The 19,730-nt window shown below is 42.3% G+C and overlaps 1 protein-coding gene and 1 non-coding gene across 4 annotated transcripts in view; both read right to left on the bottom strand.

Moving 5' to 3' along the window:
* Positions 1-208: 208 nt before the first annotated feature.
* Cwf19l1 (CWF19 like cell cycle control factor 1) overlaps positions 209-19,730 on the bottom strand; it is a 28,783-nt gene continuing 9,261 nt past the window's right edge. For 2 of the 3 annotated variants that reach the window (XM_052713130.1, XM_052713132.1), the window contains 8 exons: positions 18,531-18,615; positions 16,701-16,841; positions 15,716-15,827; positions 14,383-14,462; positions 6,190-6,399; positions 5,325-5,444; positions 4,520-4,617; positions 209-2,318 (listed from right to left, as the gene is read on the bottom strand). In XM_052713130.1, the coding sequence (XP_052569090.1) occupies positions 2,174-2,318; positions 4,520-4,617; positions 5,325-5,444; positions 6,190-6,399; positions 14,383-14,462; positions 15,716-15,827; positions 16,701-16,841; positions 18,531-18,615 (991 nt within the window). In that variant the 3' untranslated portion in view covers positions 209-2,173. The remainder of the gene's footprint in view (positions 2,319-4,519; positions 4,618-5,324; positions 5,445-6,189; positions 6,400-14,382; positions 14,463-15,715; positions 15,828-16,700; positions 16,842-18,530; positions 18,616-19,730) is intronic. The other variant, XM_052713131.1, reaches the window with a different exon arrangement.
* On the bottom strand, positions 5,629-5,773 carry LOC128095847 (small nucleolar RNA SNORA12). Its single transcript, XR_008213445.1, has one exon. It is a non-coding gene; the product is annotated as a small nucleolar RNA SNORA12 (small nucleolar RNA).

Below are 19,730 nucleotides of genomic sequence, written 5' to 3'. Positions count from 1 at the left end.
ATGTGTCAGTATGAAACCTCATTTGCTGTGTATGACAGCTACAAGTACTAGGAGTGTCCAGTTTTCACAGGTGGGATGTAATTTCATAATTCACACTCAGAAGCATGAGAGATATTAAAAACTACAGCCAGGATAATGTTGACTGGGCAATCCAAGTTGGTTCCTACAGTTAATTCACTTTTTAAATATTCTATTCTTAAAACACAACTCAAGGTTTGTTATTTTATTTTTGTTTTTTGAGACAGGGTCTCTATAGCCCTCACTGACTTGGAAGTTACTATGTAGACCAGACCTCAAACTCACAGAGATCTGACTGCTGAATGCTAGGATTAAAGGCTTGACCTTTTATCTGTAGAATGGTTTATCCCAGGCTCCATAATCATCAGGTTTCCAAGACTGTTTTTTGTTTTTATATGCAAAATGGAGGTCAAGAGATTTTTGTGAGAATTAAGTGAAAATGTATCTGGGCCTTAAGTGGCCAATAAATAAGAACAATTATTCTCTTCTGGCTTCTGATACGCAGCATTCTCCTGTGGTCACACTGCACCTGCTCCATGGACTTACTGGTCACTGGATCACTGTTTCCTTAAATCTTAGTCATCTTTATTGGGACTAACTGTACTTGCCCTATCTTATTTTGTAATTTCACTATGGTCTATACCCTGATGAACTCTAGAGCCCTATCACCAACCTAGATCTGCATGAGTTTGAGAATTATCTAAGAGCACTCTGGATACATCTGTTAGATAAGTCAGCTGTCTTAAACATCTAAAATGCATTCACAGCTCCATCACCAATCCTGATCTGCATGAGTTTTAGAAGTACCTAATGGCAATCTGGACATATCTACTGGATAACTCAGGTTTCTTAAACATCAAAAACAAGACATTCAAAAAAAACCTCATTTTCTTAAATCTGCCACTTCCTTCCCCAATTACACTATAAACTCTGTACAATAGGTGCCATGTTGGGGCACTCACTGGCTATACTCTTGGAACTTAGAAAACTTTCTAGCATATCAGAGTTAAATATCTGAAAGATGGAATGGACTTTTATGTGAACAAGACGATGGATGCTGTGAGAAAATAACAGCCAAGGCCATGCATTTCCCTTCCCCAGACTGAGCTGCCTGTGTTATTCTGGGATAACTGCTAGGCATAAACTCTGGTCTCTATTACACACACACACATAATTTCATTTCAGTGGTGATAAACAACATAAGACATTTGCTACCCTTAGAAAAGCATTCCTTTTTATCATTTACAAGATTTGGGGAAGGTTATTTTTGCTTTTGGAGGTAGGGGTTGAGATGGGTCTATGGTAATATTTTATTTGTGCAACCCAATAAAGTTTATCTGAGGATCAGAGGAAGAAGCCAGCCACTATATTAAACATAGAAGTCAGGCAAATGGTAGCACACGCCTTTAATCCTATCGCCCGGGATCTGTTTGGATCTCTGTGAGTTCACGGCCACACTGGGGAACAGAGCCAGGCATGGTGGCACATACCTTAAATTCCAACACTAGTTAACCATGGAGGTCTGTACAGACAGATAGGAAGTGACAGCTGAGCAGGAAGAGGAAGTGATGTAGCTGGACAGAGAGCAAATGAGAGAGCAGAACAGAAAGGCATATAGGCATGGGTATACAGGAAGTAGGTCTCTTTTGGAGACTGAGGTGTTGGTGAGGTGAGGTTAGCTTGTGGCTTTTCCTATTCCTCTGATCTCTCAGATTTTCACCCCTATTATCTGGCTCCAGGTTTTTATTTAATAAGACCATTTAGCAAATTCGTCTGCATGGGTCTCACATCATAGCCCAGACTGGCCTGGAACTCACTATGTAGACCAGACTGGCCTTGAATTCACAGCAATCTTCCTGCCACAACTCCTCAATTTCTGAGATTACAAGCATGAGCGACTACACCCAACCTCAAAGGTTCAAAGAGTTGTGAAGATATGAACAAACACAGCTGTTCTTAGAAATATGTAGCAGACATTCTTTTAACATACAGTTGCGTCTCAGAACGACTTTTCCTAGGCCTCTTGCTGCAAGCAGGTTCCATGGGAATATCTGGAAAAGAGGCAGGGAGGCAGCCCCCACGGGAGACTGCAGTTTCATTGTAAAAACAGGCTCTAACAATTTCCTGTGACGTCCACACAGTGCCTTCCCTTTGCCTAGTCATCCAACGTGAAGTCAAAAGGCTCAAAGTCTTTGCGGAAGCGGCGAGCCAGGGTCTCCTCCTCTTCCTTACTGACTTGGCATTGCCTCCAGTCAGCCTTGTCAGGAATATTGAGGATGGCTTCACTGGCCAGCACCTCCCTGCAAAGAGCACAAAGAAGAGAAAATTGGAGTAGCAACTGAAACACACCATTCCTTTGTTCCTCTGCAGCCAGCTCTCCTCGGTCGCATCTGAAGAGTATGCAGATTTCTTACTGCTCATGCTGGTCTCTGGCCCTGACTGACATCTCTGCTGTCCTATCTACTGAAATCACTGCCATATTAAGTGACCTCTCCCACCCCATTTATTTCTCCTTCCCGGGAACAACTCGGAACCACGATATAAGTACTTAGGGAAAGAATACCACATACAAACTAGACGACAGGCCCTGGTGTCAGAAAAATCAGAAACTGAATTTCATTCCAAGCTCTGTGACTTGATGTCTATGACTTGAATACTACTGCCTCTCTTATTCTTGATTTAAGGCTCACTTACAAGAGCACCTTCCTTATAGGATTTGGTACAGTACAGAAGCCATACAACCAAAGCACATTCTCAGAAGCTATTATATCTTTTCTTAAACTATAGCTTTGACAGTCTGACTAGACAGTGAGTTTGCTGAGGACATGGTTCAGTCACGTCAGACCATTCTGACTTAAAATTCCTCTACCTGTCCTTCTAGGCGACTCTCATTTGTATGAGTGCACCAACAGAAGTTCAATGTGAAGAAACAATTTATACAGATACATATACATGCAGCTTCTAATTTCTAATGGTTTATATTAATACTTTTAATTTATTAGAAACAATTCTATATGGCTCATCTCAACTTTGAAAGTACAATAAATAAAAAGGTGAATCACAGTGGTCCTCTGAAAGTCAAAGGATCAAAGCTCAAATTTTGATTTGCCTGGAAACCTTGAACATGTTTCTTCATATGTAAAATGAAGATATAACCATTTTCCCTATTAAGTATAAAAGGTATCAATTGTATATTACAGTGTTGAAAACATAAACAACTACCATTATCACAAACCATTTTGGGTACTATACATGGCTGTGTGTATTGGCATCATATGCTTATGTCCCTACTGTGCCTATCTACATCTGTTGCTAAGGCAACAAGATTAAACCAGATATTTGGAGCATTTAACATACTTGTTCTCATTTATCCTCTATTTGGAAATAAAAAAGACTCTTATTTGCTGGACTTATCCAATGGGGCGAGGCTTTCCAAATCCATCTAGGAATGGCTAAAGGCTCACTCAAACCATTGGGAGTGGTTGGAGAAGAGCTGCAAATCAGAGATCAGCATCAGATCACTCACTGTGTGCATTTTCTACTTCCCTCCATACAGGCTTTCAGAACAATGCAGAATAACAAGGTTATTCTCATCCTGGTGTTCACCAGACTAAGGTTTGAACCTTCAACTGTGTGACCATGGCATGCTACTTAACTCATCTTAAGGTGCAATATCCAAGAGTAGCCACTAGCCAGATGTGGCTATTTAAATTTAAGCTCTAATTAATTAAATCAAATTAAAAATTCAGTTCTTCAGTTCCATTTTTAATTTTTTTTTACTATGTTTATTTATGTGTATGGGTTCATGCATGCTATGGCACCCATGTGGTCAGAGAACACATGGGTAGGAGTCAGTTACCTCCCACCATGGAGGTCCCAAAGATCAAACTAAGTCACCAGGCTTGGCAGCAAGCCATCTTCATCTCACTGGCTACTCAGTCCCATTTTCAAGTATCCAACAGCTACATGTAACTTGTGATTATTGTATTAGTGCAGCCTTATGGAGCATTTTCATGTTTGTATGAAGTTCTGCTGGGCACTGCTCCAGAGCATCATTCTTCACGCTGGCAACTGGGATTACAGGACATAAACAACAGAACTGGAAGGTTAAATGAGATAATGCATGGGAAGTTCTTGCCAGTGTCTGACCCAGCACATGCTCAATGGTAGCACTTCGTTCCAACAGGAGCGCTCTCATCCTGTCTTTTCCCTCTTGGGTCTATCTCTTAAGTTCACTTTCAGGCCTTCCATGGCGCCTTACATTTAGCAGAAATAAGCCCTTCTTTCTCTGAGTTTCTAAAGTACAATGTTCCTCAGGATTCAGTCATGGTACTGTTCAAATTCTACATCACAAACTGTTAACACTGATCTGCTCTAAAACCGCAAGCTTCTTGGGATGGACCATTCCCTCGTTGATTTTTCATCAACTGTCCATGCAGCCCATCACTGTGTTCATTATAGGTCTAATGAAATACACTAATAGAGTAAAAAACAAACAAACCTTCCAAATTGCAAAGGAAAATTCTTTTTAATTCTGTGGAAAAGCTTTTCTCCTGTGTCGAGTTCAACATAAAAATACGCTGCTCCTGGCTGTGCAATCTGAAGTAAACAGAGTTGTATGAGGACAAATAAGATCAAATTTAAAAAGCTCACTCATCTCCTGCAAACTCTTAATTTAGCAAAGCATTTGGTCTAGAAAATAAAAAAAAAAGTGAGACAGTATAGGAGCAAGAGTTTAAAAAGCCAATGTATTCACAGTGGTACCCACCCCTCTAAATCCCCCTTTTAGGAGGTGTCTAATTTGTTTAATTCATGTGTGTTTATATATGTGTGTACCTATTCTCATGTGTGTGATTACATGTGTGGGTGTATCCACAAGCCTGGAGGCCGGATGACACTGGGTGACTTTTTCAATTCTCTCCACCTTATACTTTGAGATGGGTCCTTCACTGAGCCTGCAGCCTTTCAATTTGGCCAGAGATCATCTTGTCTCTACCTCCTCAGCACTTGGATCACAGGCACCTGTCCCAGCACTTGACCTTTACAAGGCTGCTAGAGATGAAACTCAAGTCTTCACCGAGCCATCTTCCCAGCTCCATGAAATGTCTAATCCCTTATTCCTCAGAAAGCACTAAGACTCTGTTATAATGATGTCTTCATCTCTAGTCTTATCAACATCCTGTATTCTAGTACCAAACAGCCCACTATTCAGTATTTTTGGAATAGCTTGGCAGTACCTCTGATTCTACTTGTCAAAACCCAGATCTTAACTACTCCCTGAGCATCACCAGCTCTTCCTGCTTCACCTGCTTGATGTCTGAGTGCTCTGGAATCTCCAACAGCTCTATCTGTTGCTCCTGGGCCTGGGTAATGAAGGCTTCTTTAATGTCATCTGTAACACAGCAGCTGAGGGGCACAGGAATGACCTGGGTTGGTGTGGGAGGAATAGAAGAAACTCTTTGAACTGATTCCAAAGAAGTTATCTTTAAAGTCTCAGAGGAGTAAGAAATCCATCACTGGGGTGGAGAAACACCCCTCAGCATAGACTCTCCTCAGGCCACACAGCCTCCATCGGCCTGGCTGTAGGACTTAAACTTATGAGAACTAGTCACTTATGGGAGCCAATCTGTCATCAGGAAACTCTCAAGAGAGACTCTTTGTCTCTAAGACTTTGCTGGCTCCTGCATAATGTACGTGGCAGAGTCAGGCCCATTTGAACACTTAACAAATGTGCCAGAAAGACACTACCACCAAAGAAACAAATCACTCAACTCCCAATGTACCAGCCCCATGCTAGCTGGAAACTTATTTCCTACTGCTAAGTCTTCATTCATGCTGGACTTCCACACAAAATATCCATGTCTTACCCAGCATGGCGCATGTCTTTATCTGCCTTGGAATCTTTCTTAATTACCCTCTTTTTCTAAACAGGGCATACACCATCCTGCTAGTCACTTACCCCCAGCATGAACTTCCTGATGATATCTCTGGGATTATCAGTAGACACTCCTAACCCTCTAAATGACCACTATTTGAATATTATCATAAAAATAAGATTAAATGCTCTAAGTATTAAATTAAAATTCAATACTGAGGTCATAATTATTTAAATATTTATCAATCTCAAGGTCCCCATGGTGATTTCCAAGTTCTTGGGCAGAAAACACCTACCTGAAGCTGGAGGTGATGGCTCCTATAATTTCTTTCAAATAGAACACAACGCTTCCCTCGACTCTTAAAGAAGCGTTTCAGAGTAGCCTTATACTTCTCCACTTCTTCCACCACCTCTGCCGAGAGCTCCACAACTGACTGGTAGTGTCCAATAGGCAGGATGAGGACATGGTCATCAGACAAGCCTCCTTTAGCCAGGGCGAGGTAGCACTAAAGAAGAACCACAGAGGCAAGACAGCAAGGCTACATAAACATGTTCTTCCGGAGAGAAACACCTGTACATACACAGTAAGCCTGATGTACAGGAGAAAATGCTCAAGATGTGCCCCCCACTCACCCATCAAACAGGATGACGGGATCTTGCTGTGTTGTACAGGGCAGCCTCAAACTCAATCATCATCAAGCATCCCAAGTACTGAGACTATAGCCCTGTACCACTACACCCAATCCAAGATATTCTTAACAAAAATTATATTTTAAAAGATTGATTTTTAGCTGGGCAGTGGTGGCGCATCCTTTAATCCCAGCAATTGGGAGGCAGAGGCAGGCAGATCTTTGTGAGTTCGAGGAGGCCAGCCTGGGCTACAAAGTGAGTTTCCAGGAAAGGCACAAAGCTACACAGAGAAACCCTGTCTCGAAAAAACCAAAATATATATATTGATTTTAAAGGTTAGAACGGGAGCTGAAGAGATGGCGCAGTGGTTAAAAGTACTGGCTGCTCTTCCAGAGGACCCAGGTTCAACTCCTGCCATCCCACTGTGGCTCACAGCCATCTGTAATGCCAGTTTCAGGGAATCCAATGTGCTATTTGGCCTCTGCAGGCAAAAGACATACACATGATGCAGCAACATGTCCACATTCATACATACATTATTTTTAAGGGTTAGAACAACATTCTTAAATGTCTTCTAAAGAATGGGATCAATTCTAACAAATTTCCATGAAAATACCAAATCAATCAAAGGGTTTTAGCTTTAAACACTAGAGTTCAAAGAGACCAGAACCAGGATCTAAACTTTAAAACAATTTTCAGTTACTTTCATCTTTCAGTTACTATCTCTTCAACCACAGAAAGATACTACTTCTTATTTGAAAATGACTACTTCCTCCCTCGCAGGAACATGCAACCCCTTATCTCTATCCCCAATACTCTCTCAGGCTCACAGTGTTGAGCATGTGTGTTCCCACAGCTGCTAAATTACACAAGGTGAAAGGAAGAGCACATACAACAGAATGGTGTGTGAGGAGAAACCTCAAGTCAGACATACCAAAGAGGCAGAGCACTCTATTTTCCAAGGATTGTCAGTCTTTAGTAACAACATACACACATACATTTCAGCACACAAAATAAATCTTTAAAAAAATAAAACTCTCCCTGCCCATCAATGCCTGAGGCCAGTGGGTGAACTGACCCTGAGGCCCTAAGAGTAGAGAGCTGCCCCTGTCCCCCACCAGCTGCAACACCCAGGAGAGCAGGCCCTGTACCTCTTCTGGGCAGCACAACAGAGCCAATCTTGTCAGTGGAAGGATGGGTGAGCCAGCCCCTAAGTTCTGAGCATGGGAGAGCTGTCCCCATTACTCATTTGCCATGTGGCCACATGGGAAGGGGAGAGATGCCCTCCCCTACCCCCGTTCCCCCCCACCACCCATCAATGCCTGAAACAGGTGGGAGAGCAATCCCTGGCCCTCATTAGCTGTAGCACTCTGGAGAGTAGCCCCTGCACCAGGCTTGGGCAAAACAGTAGAGCTGGCCCTGAAGGTGTAGGTGTGGAAGAACCGACCCTGAGGGTGTGAAAGCAGAACTGGCTCCGCCCCCTGTTCATCACTGCAAGGGTAGAACTCGCCAGGGCAATGCAGGAGAACTCACACTGGTGGTGAGGACAAGGTGGATGGCGGGCTGACCAACTCTGCAACTACCCAGGCCCAGAACCAGGGTTATGAGTTGGCCCACCCCAACATCCACCTCATGCATGATCTGCTGGAGCATGTGAAGAGGCCGGTCCAGCAGACCCAAAGCTGCAGGATCTCCACAACACAGGGCAACAGCAGGATTACCAAGAGGAGTTCCAGTGAGAGCTAAGCATAGATAATGTAGCAGAAACCAGAAGCTTCAAACCAGACCAATGACTCTTTGCAATGAACACTTGCAAGTAAAGATATATGGATAAAAGGGTGTGACTTACTGTGTCCCACTACAGCTTCCATATCAAGACTGACTTTTCCTTCTTTTTTTTTTTTCTTTTAAATTTTACTTTATTTTGGGGGAAGGTTACAAGGGCTGAGGGCAGATAGGAAGGGACGGGGAATTGAATGGGATAGAGATGCATGATGTGAAAGACACGAAGAACAGATAAAACAAGAAGATTAAAAAAAATTAAAGTGTTGATGGGGAGGAATGGGAGGAGAGGAGGGAGGGGAAACTGTGGTTGGATGTAAAATGAATGAATGAATGAATGAATAAATAAATAGTATTACTAAACTCTGTCTAGGTGTGCTGATAAATAGAAAACAAACTGTAGTGTTTAAAGTAAATAAATAAATAAAGATAAAAATTAAAATGTAAATCAGGTGAGGTGGCTCATGCCTCTAATCCCAGGACTTGGGAGGCAGAGGCAGGTGGATCTCTGGGTTTGAGGCCAGCCTGGTCTACAGAGTGAGTTTCAGAACAGTCAGGGTTACACAGAGAAACCCTGTCTCAAAAAACAAAAAAACAAACAAAAAAGGTAGAAGATTAGTAAAATTTAGCCTCACTCCAGGCAAAAACCAATAAGAATAAAACAAAAACCCAAATCATCAAAAACGCTGTACTGTTCTAAAGCCGTTGTTTGAAAGGAAGATGCTCTGAGCAGGAAAGGGCCGAGGAATATCAACACATGCAAATACGTAGGTACTTAAAAATATACTAGATATAAACCAAAGCACACTCATCCTTGATTTATCCAACAGAGAACTAAACACATCCACAGCTGATTTCCCACATGACTTAAGTTCACCAAAACCTCAAGGAGCAGGGCATGGTGAGACACACTTGTAGTTCTACCTACACAGGAGGCTAAAACAGTAGCATCTCAATTTGAGGCCAGCCTAGGTAATGGAGGAGGGGCCTCATTACCAAGAACCAAAACAACGCCCTCCCCAAATCCTCAGAGGCATTAAAAGTTTTATTAATCCCCACTTTTGATTGCTTTTGTTAGAAAGGGTTACTCTAGAAGCCCTCATCTTCTAGCCTTTTCTTTATGTCACAGGTCAATGTCATGAACATCGGCTTTTACATTGTGAAGTACATTCTTTAGCTATTTAAAGTCTAGACTAAATAGCTGCCATAGTACCTCCAGTTCTTGTGAACCATTTCCCACTTTCCCAATCTGTGCCCGTGCTTTCGAGCTCTCTAACTGTCCTATACTTGAGTGATCTCTAACATTGTATAAAAGTACAGTGGATACATGTATGTTATCTGTATAGATGTATAAATGAATGTTTCTCCTGTAGGATACAGGGACTTGCAATAGCTGTTCTGGACTCAGCCGACTCTTCCCCTTTACCAGTCTGTGGCCACACCATCAGCATACTTTACGTACATCCCTGAAGGAAGGAAGTCACAGAAAAGGTAGAGAAAGCCAAGAGGAAAACGTAATGAAAGACAAGAAGAATGGCTGCAGGAAGAGACTGCAAGCCCTCTGCTAGAGACTCAGAAGCCCAGAAAAAAGACAGTGCAGGACAATGCAGGTGACCACTAGGCAGGTACTAATCTCAGATAAAATGCTCATGTGGCCTTCTACTTGGGGCTCAGGGGCTCGCTCAAAAGGACGACTAAAGATGTCGTTTGCTGACTTCAGACAGAGGATCAGGTTTCCACCATCATTCCCAGGCCCATTTCCTGGGTCCTAGAATGTGGAAGAAAAGAAAGGACATTTCTCCCCAAGGTCTGGAAGAGCATAAGGCCAAGTCACCCAGCCTAACCCTCCTCCTCTACCCAGGCTCTTGAACTTTTAAGGCTTCCCAAACAAAGGGCAGTTCAAAGCCTGCCTCCCTACAGGCTGCATGAGAGAGAAGAACGGCATAAAGTAATCTAATGAGGGGGAAAGCCCAAAGCCGATCTAAGAAGGGCACATCTAAAAAGTAAAAACCCCTCAAGCTTGCTCCCAGCATTCATCCTCAGGCCCCAAGAGCCAACTGTGTGCGTCACAGACCTTGATTCCAGAATACCTCCCTAGACAGTGTGCCAACCGTTAAGATGCAAACATAAATGGGAAGTTCTAGGCCTCCTCAGTGTGAAAAGAAGTGAAAACTCAAAGTCAGGCTCCAGCTGTTCTCCAGGAGGCCACAAAGAAAGGCGCTTTCAGGCTGTCAGGATGCACTGAGGAATGTCACCTTTAGAAACCCAAACTGGAAGAAATCAATGAAAAACAGATGAGCACCACCTGTCTGCAGAAGCTGTACACATTAAGCAAGCCTTAGGAAACATCCAACTCTAGTCATGGGGGCTGGAATGCAATTCTAACTCTGGTGGTTAAGCGGGCTTCACTGTAAGTCAAAGAAAAAGACAATCATCTTTACAGACCCTGAATATTTAATGTCTAATTGAGCCTCTGAGGAAAAGGATTTGAGAAATGTGAAACTGAATGACTTCCCTAAGACACAAGATTTTCGGTGGGGATTTGTCTAGTCTAGTCACCATACTCAGGATCATCAGCTCCACAGACTGAGTCAATGCACTCTAATCATGTGACTAAAATCATTATCCTAGATACATCAGGCATGGTATATAGTTAAAAAGCTACATAGTTGTGATGGCTTGATTGTGAACTTGACTACATCTGGAATTACTTAAAACCCCAAAATGAAGGGCACACCAGTGAGGGATTTCTGCTTAATTTGAAGTGGGAGGATCTATTTCTAATTGGGATCTTTGAGCTGGGAAGACACAACTTTAATCTAGATTTTTTTTTTTTTAAATCTACTTATTATGAATACAGTGCTCTGCCTATATGTATGCCTACACGCCAGAAGAGGGCACCAGATCTCATTATAGACGGTTGTGAGCCACCATGTGGTTGCTGGGAATCGAACTCAGGACCTCTGGAAGAGTCTGGGCATTTCTCCAGCCTCTAATCTAGATCTTTAATCCAGATCTTTGGAGCTGGGAAAACCCACCTCTAAGCTGGGCCACACCTTCTGCTTGAAGCCCACATAAGGACCTGGAAGCAGGAAGCTTTTGTTCTTTGCCTGCTTGCTCTCCCTTTGCTAGCAAGTCCATTCCTTCACTGGCATTAGAGCCTACTTCTTCAGGATTCCAGTGTACACTGAAGACCAGCTGCGACATCCAGCCTCATGGACTGAGCAACTACTGGATTCTTGGACTTTCTATTCATAGTTAGCCATTGTTGGATTAGGTGGACCACAGTCTGTAAGTCATTCTAATAAATACCATATATATATCTCTATATATATATCTATATATATATATATAGATATATATATGTCATTCTAATAAATACACACACACATATACACGCATACATACATATACACACATATACAGACATATACATACATACCTATGTGTGTATATATAGATATAGTATAGGTATACAGAGAGATTCATTCTATAAGTTCTGTTACTCTAGAGAACCTTGACTAATAAAATCCTTGAGTGCCAAACTGAATTTATCACTTTAGTCTTTTTTTATGCTTAATGAACTTCAGTTCCTAGTGGCTTTGTTGTATTTTTTAGACAAACCCTCACTCTGAAGGACAGCCTAGCCTAGAACACATTATGTAGTCCAGGCTGACCTTAAACTTGTGACAATCCTCCTGCCTTAGTCTCCTGAGTGCTGGGATTACAGGCATGAGTCACAACACTGGGTTAACAATATCAACATTTTAAATCTTATATGTGTAGATAAGCAACACATGACTCCCTTCTGTACTTACTATTTAAAGCAAGGAAAACAGTGAGAAATTAAGAAAATCAACTCAATACTCTAAGAAACATAGATTAATCTAAGAAATATACAGAAGATTCATCCTACAGAGGGAGACAGGAATGAATGAGTGCTTGTGAAACTGATTCCATAAAACTGTAACGTCTATAATCAAAAAGGCAGGACATGGGCTAATGATGTATCTCAATAGCAGAGTTCTTGCCCAACACGCACAAGACCCTGTTTCAATCTCTGACACTATCAAGAAAGGAGGGGAAAGACTTTAGGCAATATCAAATGAGATGTGGAGAACCAGAACTCTCATAACGTTATTGATGGGAGCATAAAATAATATCATTTTGGAAATCAGTCTAACAATTTCTTAAAAAGTTAAAACAGAGCTGGAGAGAGCTTAGCAGTTAAGAGCACATACTGCTCTTGCAGAGGACCAAAGTTAAATTTCCAGACTCATATCAGGTGGCTCACAATTTCCTGTAGTTCCACCTCCAGGGGATCCAAGGCCTGAATCCTCAGGCACCTGCACTTACATGTACATATACCAACAAACACACACATACACATAATTAAAAACAAAATATAGTATAGGTAATAGTGGCTCATGCCTTTAATCCCTGTGGGAGCCCGTTCTCGGGTTCCTCGTGGCTTTACCCAGCAGGTCCGCATAGAGGATGATTAGGACCACTGGCCTGAGTGCAGGTGTCTGGGATGGTCTGCACTTGGCTGTGCTGGGGGAGGAGGTCTTTTGCTCCACCCCTTGGCGTCTCTATAAAAACCCTGGGGCACAGACAGTCGGGGCCCGTTGGAATAGGTTCCAGGCCCTCTCGAGGCTATCCTCTATTTTCTATCTGTTTATCTCCGAGATATTCTCCGCAATAAATCCTTCTATCTAATATTTCCTGCTGCTCGCACTCAAGAAAACTCTGGGGAACTGTGGGGGTGGTTGGGTAAACGCCCCACAAATCCCAGTACTTGGGAGACAGAGGCAGGTGAATCTCTAAGTTTGAGGCCAGCCTGGTCTATAGAGTATGCTCTAGGACAGCCAGGGCTACATAGAGAAACCTTGTCTCGGGGAAAAGAAAACAAAACAAAACAAAAAACTAACAACTTTTAAGTTTAAACACAGATTTGCCAAATTAAAACATATGATTTCATGTTTTCCATTCACAAACATGTGCAAAAATTACATTATTCCTGAGAGTAATAAAATGGTAACAAACTAAATGTCTATCAAGTGATAAGTGAATAGACAAAAAACAGTATATCTATAATACACTAATTGGCAATAAAAAGGAATGAAACATTTATATATCAAACACAGTATGAATGAACCTTAAGAATATGCTAGTTGCCGGGCGGTGGTGGCGCATGCCTTTAATCCCAGCACTCGGGAGGCAGAGCCAGGCGGATCTCTGTGAGTTCGAGGCCAGCCTGGGCTACCAAGTGAGTCCCAGGAAAGGCGCAAAGCTACACAGAGAAACCCTGTCTCGAAAAACCAAAAAAAAAAAAAAAAAAAAAAAAAAAGAATATGCTAGTCAAAGAAGCCATACACAAAAAACATGCATTATATGATTTTAGTTAAATGTAATGTCTAAACCCCACAAACCTTAAAAAGACACAAAATATACAAGCGGTAGCCAAGGCTGAGGATGGAAACTGAGATTACTGTAAATGTGTATAAGAAATTTTAATGCACTGATGGGAATGTTCTAAACCTCTATTTTATTTTCTTTCTTTGAGACAAGAGTCTCTCTGTGTGGCCCTGGCTGTACTGGAACTTGCTATGAACCAGAGCAGACTGGCCTTGAACTTGAGATCTACCTACCTCTGCCTCCTGAGTGCTGGAATTAAAGGTATACACCATCATACCTGGCATCTGAATCTCTATTATGTGATGGTTGCATAATTTAATAAGCTTACCAAACTATCAATGAATTATACACTTAAAATGGGTAAATTTGCTGGGCAATGTTGGGAGACAGGCAGAAGGAACTCTGGGAGTTTGAGGCCAGCCTAGTCTACCCGGTGAGTTCCAGAACAGCCTGGGCTATGTAGAGAGACCCTGGGGAAAAGAAGGTGGGGAGGGGAGAGGAAGGGAGAAAGGAAGGAAAGAAGGAAGGGAGGGAGGGAGGGAGGGGGAGGAAACGAAAAGAGAGTAAATTTGATAAGCAGATCATATACCATGTGCAATTAGTAAAAACCAAGCAACAGACATTTTCTTCTCTGCTACCTGTCTGTGGAAGTAACTCACATGTGTGCCAATGTTGACCACCAAATGCTTTTCCACTTCAGGGCTGGCAAGGCAAAACCAACAAGGTCCTGGAGGCTGAGCTTCATATGAGAGAAAGCCAAGTGTTATTATGCTCCAATCACAGCAGGCATAATCATCCTACAGACTTTATCCTGGTGGCTGGCGAGAGACTCAGCAGGTTAAAGTGCTCGCCACACGAGCCTGACAACTTGAAGTCCACACCCACACCCACAGTGGAAGGAAAGAACCCACTCCAGAGCTGTCCTCGCACTTCCACATGCACGTCACAGCAGCCGTGCATGCGCACTCACACATGCCGACAATATTAATAACTTTAAATAGAGAACTCAGTGTTATTCGTCATTGTCTGATCTATACATACCGCAAAGACTGCAAAGCACTGCCCCAGTGGGCTGGACTTGTGTTTCTCATTGTGTCTGCCCAGTGCCTGGCAGCATTCTCAATGAAACTAACCCACTATTTGAAGCCTTCTGAATTGATAATCAATCCACAGGTAAGTGATCCACAAATAGATCACACTACCTGATCTAAATATTGGGAAAAAAAGCAGCAGGCAACTGGCAATAGGCTACAGTAAGAGAACACTGACCTGGGTGGGGGGTTGTCAGGCACCCCAATTCTAGTCCCAGCCATGACATCAGCTAGCCACATAACTACAGGTTGACCTTCCTAAGGTCAGATTCACCTCTTTAAAATAACAGAGGGAAGAAAGAGGACCTCATGAAAGCTAGTCTGAAAGTCCTTCCTCTCGGTTTACTGACAGTTCTATTACTTTACAAACTCTCCTCAGTTTTAGACACTCTTACCATGTTTTACAGAGACAAAAGGAGCTTCTTCTATATTCTTTTTTTAAAAATTATTTATGGCAGGAGGAGGGAGAATAAGGGAATCCATGGCTGATATGTAGAACTAAATTATATTGTAAAATAAAATAAAATTAAATTTAAAAAAATAATTTATTTAACTTTATTTTATGTGCATTGGTGTGAAGGTGGCAGATCCCCTGGAACTGGAATTATAGACAGTTGTGGGCCACCATGTGGGTGCTAGGAATTGGACCTGGGTCCTCTGGAAGAGCACTTGGTGTTCTTAACCACTGAATCATCTCTCCAGCCCTCTATATTCTTATAGGAAAAGTCTCAAACAGCCTCAAAGTCAGGCCATTTTTATACTATTCTATTTTCACTTTGCTCCGAGTAGCTCCATAAACTTTTCTTTGCTAGAAGATGCTCTTAGCAATGCCATGTTCCAACCCTCCCTCCCCCCACCCTCCTGCAAAGTTACTGCTCCCAAAGGAGACCAAGGTACTTACGAGGTCTTCGAGGCTGCTTGGCCTGAGGAGGCTTGTTATCTCTGCCTGTGGATGACCGCTTCCTTCCATGCTTTTCATTCAAATCGAAGAAGAACTGACAGGCAGGTTCTTCCTGGAATGGCCAGTGGGGAGGAGTATGCTATTCAGCTAGCTTTTACACAGTAACCAACCACCAAACAAAAGAGAACTTTCCTGCCACTCACATCTGTTTCCTCTCAGCCCTTCTCTGACTATTCTAGGGAAGAGAAGTATCTTCCCAGCTCTGATGCCTGGACTCCCACCCAGTCCCATATCTCAGCACACCTATCCAACCACTACCACACTTATCTCTTCTGAAAAAAAATGTATAGAGCAATTCTTCCCCAAAGCAGAGCAGTATAAACCCAATTACATTTTCTCCTTTCTCTCCCAATAATGACACACAGTAGCCCTAAAATTTCAGAGATGAAACAAGTCTGAGCCAACTTCAACTAATGAGATGAGAGGGTCAAAGAGCCATTAGGAGCAAAGGCAGAAAGAGGAGGCAGAACGTGGATCTGAGTGGACAGAGAAGTCCAAGAAAGCAGACCTTGCGTCCTACCATGAAAACGTGACTGCCCTTGCTTTAGTCAGGGAAAAGCTAATTTCTAAAGGTCTGCTACTAAGAAACTTCTTCAAAGTAAATTTCTCTACTAGAAATCATAAATCTCTGCTACCAATGGACTCTTGCCTGAAAAAACTGAGAATAATCAACTTCAGACAAGGAAAAAAAAATATGAGTCAACTTAGGCAGACTCAACATTGAACTGCTAACCTCAAAATACAATTAAAAATTTGACCTTAATTACAAACTATTAGGATCTTCTAAATATTATCATGATTTGCCAAGAGGAAAAACATTATGAGTCTAGAACTGAACTTGTTTGATGTATGAAACTATAACCAGGAAAAGCATACCTACAGAGGACAACCTGGCCCTGAATCCCAGCCCACAATCAGAATTCACCTGAGGGGCAGGAATTTGTTTTCCTACAGCTGCTTCCTTTCCAGATTCTCGGTAAGGATTCTCAGTGACATCCGGAGGCTGCTTTACCAGTTCTGCTACAGCCATTAGCTTCATGGGAACAATACTGAATGCATAAAGATACTCCAGGAAAAAAAAAACACACACACAGAATAACGTTAGAGAAAGTGCTGTTATTGTCACTGTGATCAACCCAGGTTATGATGACAATTTCACAGAAAGTCTCCGACATAAGTAAAATCACAAGCCTGCTTGTGGCTCTGATAATACACAGTAGTGTAGCAAATGCCATTCTGGTGGCTTCTGCAATGGCTAATGAGGGCTCACACAGTAATGAGCAACCAATCAAAGGCCCAGACCTTAGACAGACAAGGTCCTTCACTTGGATAGGGGACTGTGACAACCCTCACCACAAGGCTCAGGGGGACTTGTTTTGTAAGCTTTGAAGACACTCTGTTCCTGTCACTTTTGTTTATGTGAACTTTGTCAACAGAATCATCTTCTTAATGAACACTCCAACTGAACAAAGTAAGTTTTCTCTCTGACACTACACAGTTCTCACATATGCTGATTCATTGCCTTGGGGATGAATAGCACACAAGAAAATAATTCATATATACTTTATAACTCTTGGGCTAATAGCATAAGACAGAAAACTTTAGGCATAAATATATGCTTTACCTCAACACAATATAGAAATAAAACTTGAAGTTACAGAGATACACTATCTTCCATTTAACTGTACTGGGGAAAACTGATACTACCCAATCAGAGTACAAGAAAAGGGTAAGGAATAGACTGGGACCAAATGTTGAGGTGAATGGTGCTTGTCAAGTTAAAACTGTGCACTTTTGACTACGACATGAGCTGCATTGTGCATCTTTGAAACTAAGAACCTGAAATCACAGAGCACTGCTCAGCCCGAATGGTCAGCTTAAGACATCACAGTCTAGACCTGCCAAGAACGAGCTTCAAAGCTTAAAACACAGAGAATGAGCACGAGGTTACTTATGTTTAAACACTGTCGATAACATGCTATAGAAAACAATTGCTTAGAGAAGAAGGTTATTCTGTCTATTTTCTCATTGGATATTAGCTGTCTCAGTCAACAGTCTAATTTTCAGCCCTAGCAAAACATTCCCAGAGAAGTGAAACATACTATCTACTTTGCCGATGTATTTCCTTTCACCATCTGCACTATTTTCTAGATTCCAGGTATAACTAACAATTCAGAAAGCCAAGGAAGGCTTAATACACACACACACACACACACACACACACACACACACACACACATACATGTTTCATTTTGTTTGCTGCTGCTGCTGCTGCTGCTGTTGTTTTTGAGACAGCGTCTTACTATGTAACCTTGGCTGGCCTGGAACTCACTATGTAGACCAGGCTGGCCTCAAACTCAGTGATCTGTCTGTCACTGTCTCCCAAGTGCTGGGATTAAAGGCATGTGCCACTGCACCAAGCTTTAAGAATATTCCTGAGAGGATTTTATTATTTCAGCTAAATGAAGCTGCTAGAAGCAAGTAAGCCTTTCATTTGAGGCAAACACACGTAACAACAGAGGCAAGCACGTGGATATGGAGGGAAAGGAACACCTTTCTAACTCTGCCTGTCCCACTGAGCCACGTCTTTCCCTAAGACCTCCGACAAAGCCACCCAGGAACCCTGGCTTTACAAAGGAGTCACTGAAGCTGTTGGAGCTTCCGGTTGGAGGCCAGAAGGTCTGAATGCCAAACTAGAGGAAAAACATTTCCACGCAGACAGTGAAGAGTAACCCACAAACACTCAAATCGTTACCTTTTTCTTTTCCGGATTCCCAACATTCGCCAGCGCTATGAAGCGAGTGGCATGCTGTGCGCTTTCTTGTAGAACAACATGGTTTCTAGAACGTATTTGAAAGATAACAGATCTCGGCCACTTTATTTTATTTTGCAGAGCAGTGGGTTTCATTATGGCATTTCCATATAGGAACCTTTATACTTTGCTTCAATTCATGACCCTCCCCTTGCCAACCACTCTGGCTCCCTTCCTTCCCTCAAACAGTTCCCCCCCCTCCTTTCGAGTCATTCTAACCGGGACGATAGAGGTGGTGAGGGTCGGGTAGACGGGAACCCTTAGATGCGGCTGGTAGGAATGTGAAATCATGCAGCATTAGGGGGCCTCTCACATACTAAGTCAGGGCCACCATATGACCCTGATGCACCACTCGGCTTCTAATCAAACATGTACATCCATGGTTACTGCTACACTATTCACTTGGAATAGTGGAACTACTTAACTGTGCAACAGATGAATGGATAAACTAGTGCACACATACCATGGAATTTCCAACCATAAATAAAAACAAAAGCATGACAATTGCAGGAAAATGGACTGAACCAGAAATCATTATGTTAAGAGAACTACACTACTCAGAAAGACAAATACTACACATTTTCTCTAAAAAAAAAAAGGGGGGGGAGGGGTGAGCCAGGCAGTGGTGGCACACAACTTTAATCCCAGCACTCTGGAGGCAGAAGCAGGTGGAACTCTGTGAGTTTAGGGACAGCCTGGTCTACATAGTAAGTTCTAGGACAGCCAGGGCTACATAGAGAGACTCTGTCTGAAGAAAAAAAAAAAAACCCACCAACAACAACAAAACAAACGTACAAAAACAACAACAAAACAGGACCTAATGATCTACAATGATCACCTAGCACTGTAAAGATAGACCCTAAACTTTTAAGGAGTCTTATAGTCTAACCCCTTTTATTTCAAGTTAGGAAACAAACTCAGAGAAAATGAGTGACTTATGAGTGTGGTGTCTCAATGGTAAATGTCCTCCAGAGGCTCATGGGTTTTTTGAACACTTGGTGGTGCTATGTGGGGAACCCTTGGGAGGTGGAGCCTTGTTGAAGGAAGTATGTCATGAGCTTTGAAGGTTTATACCTTGGCCCACTTCCTGCTCTTTCTTTCTCTGTTTCCTACGTGTAGATAAAATGTGATCAGCCAGCTTTC

Source organism: Peromyscus californicus, unplaced genomic scaffold, assembly GCF_007827085.1.
Source record: "Peromyscus californicus insignis strain IS unplaced genomic scaffold, ASM782708v3 Scaffold_4__1_contigs__length_199733344, whole genome shotgun sequence".
NCBI lineage: Eukaryota > Metazoa > Chordata > Mammalia > Rodentia > Cricetidae > Peromyscus > Peromyscus californicus.
Note: the sequence above shows the minus strand (reverse complement) of the source record. Positions and strands in the feature narration are given on the sequence as shown.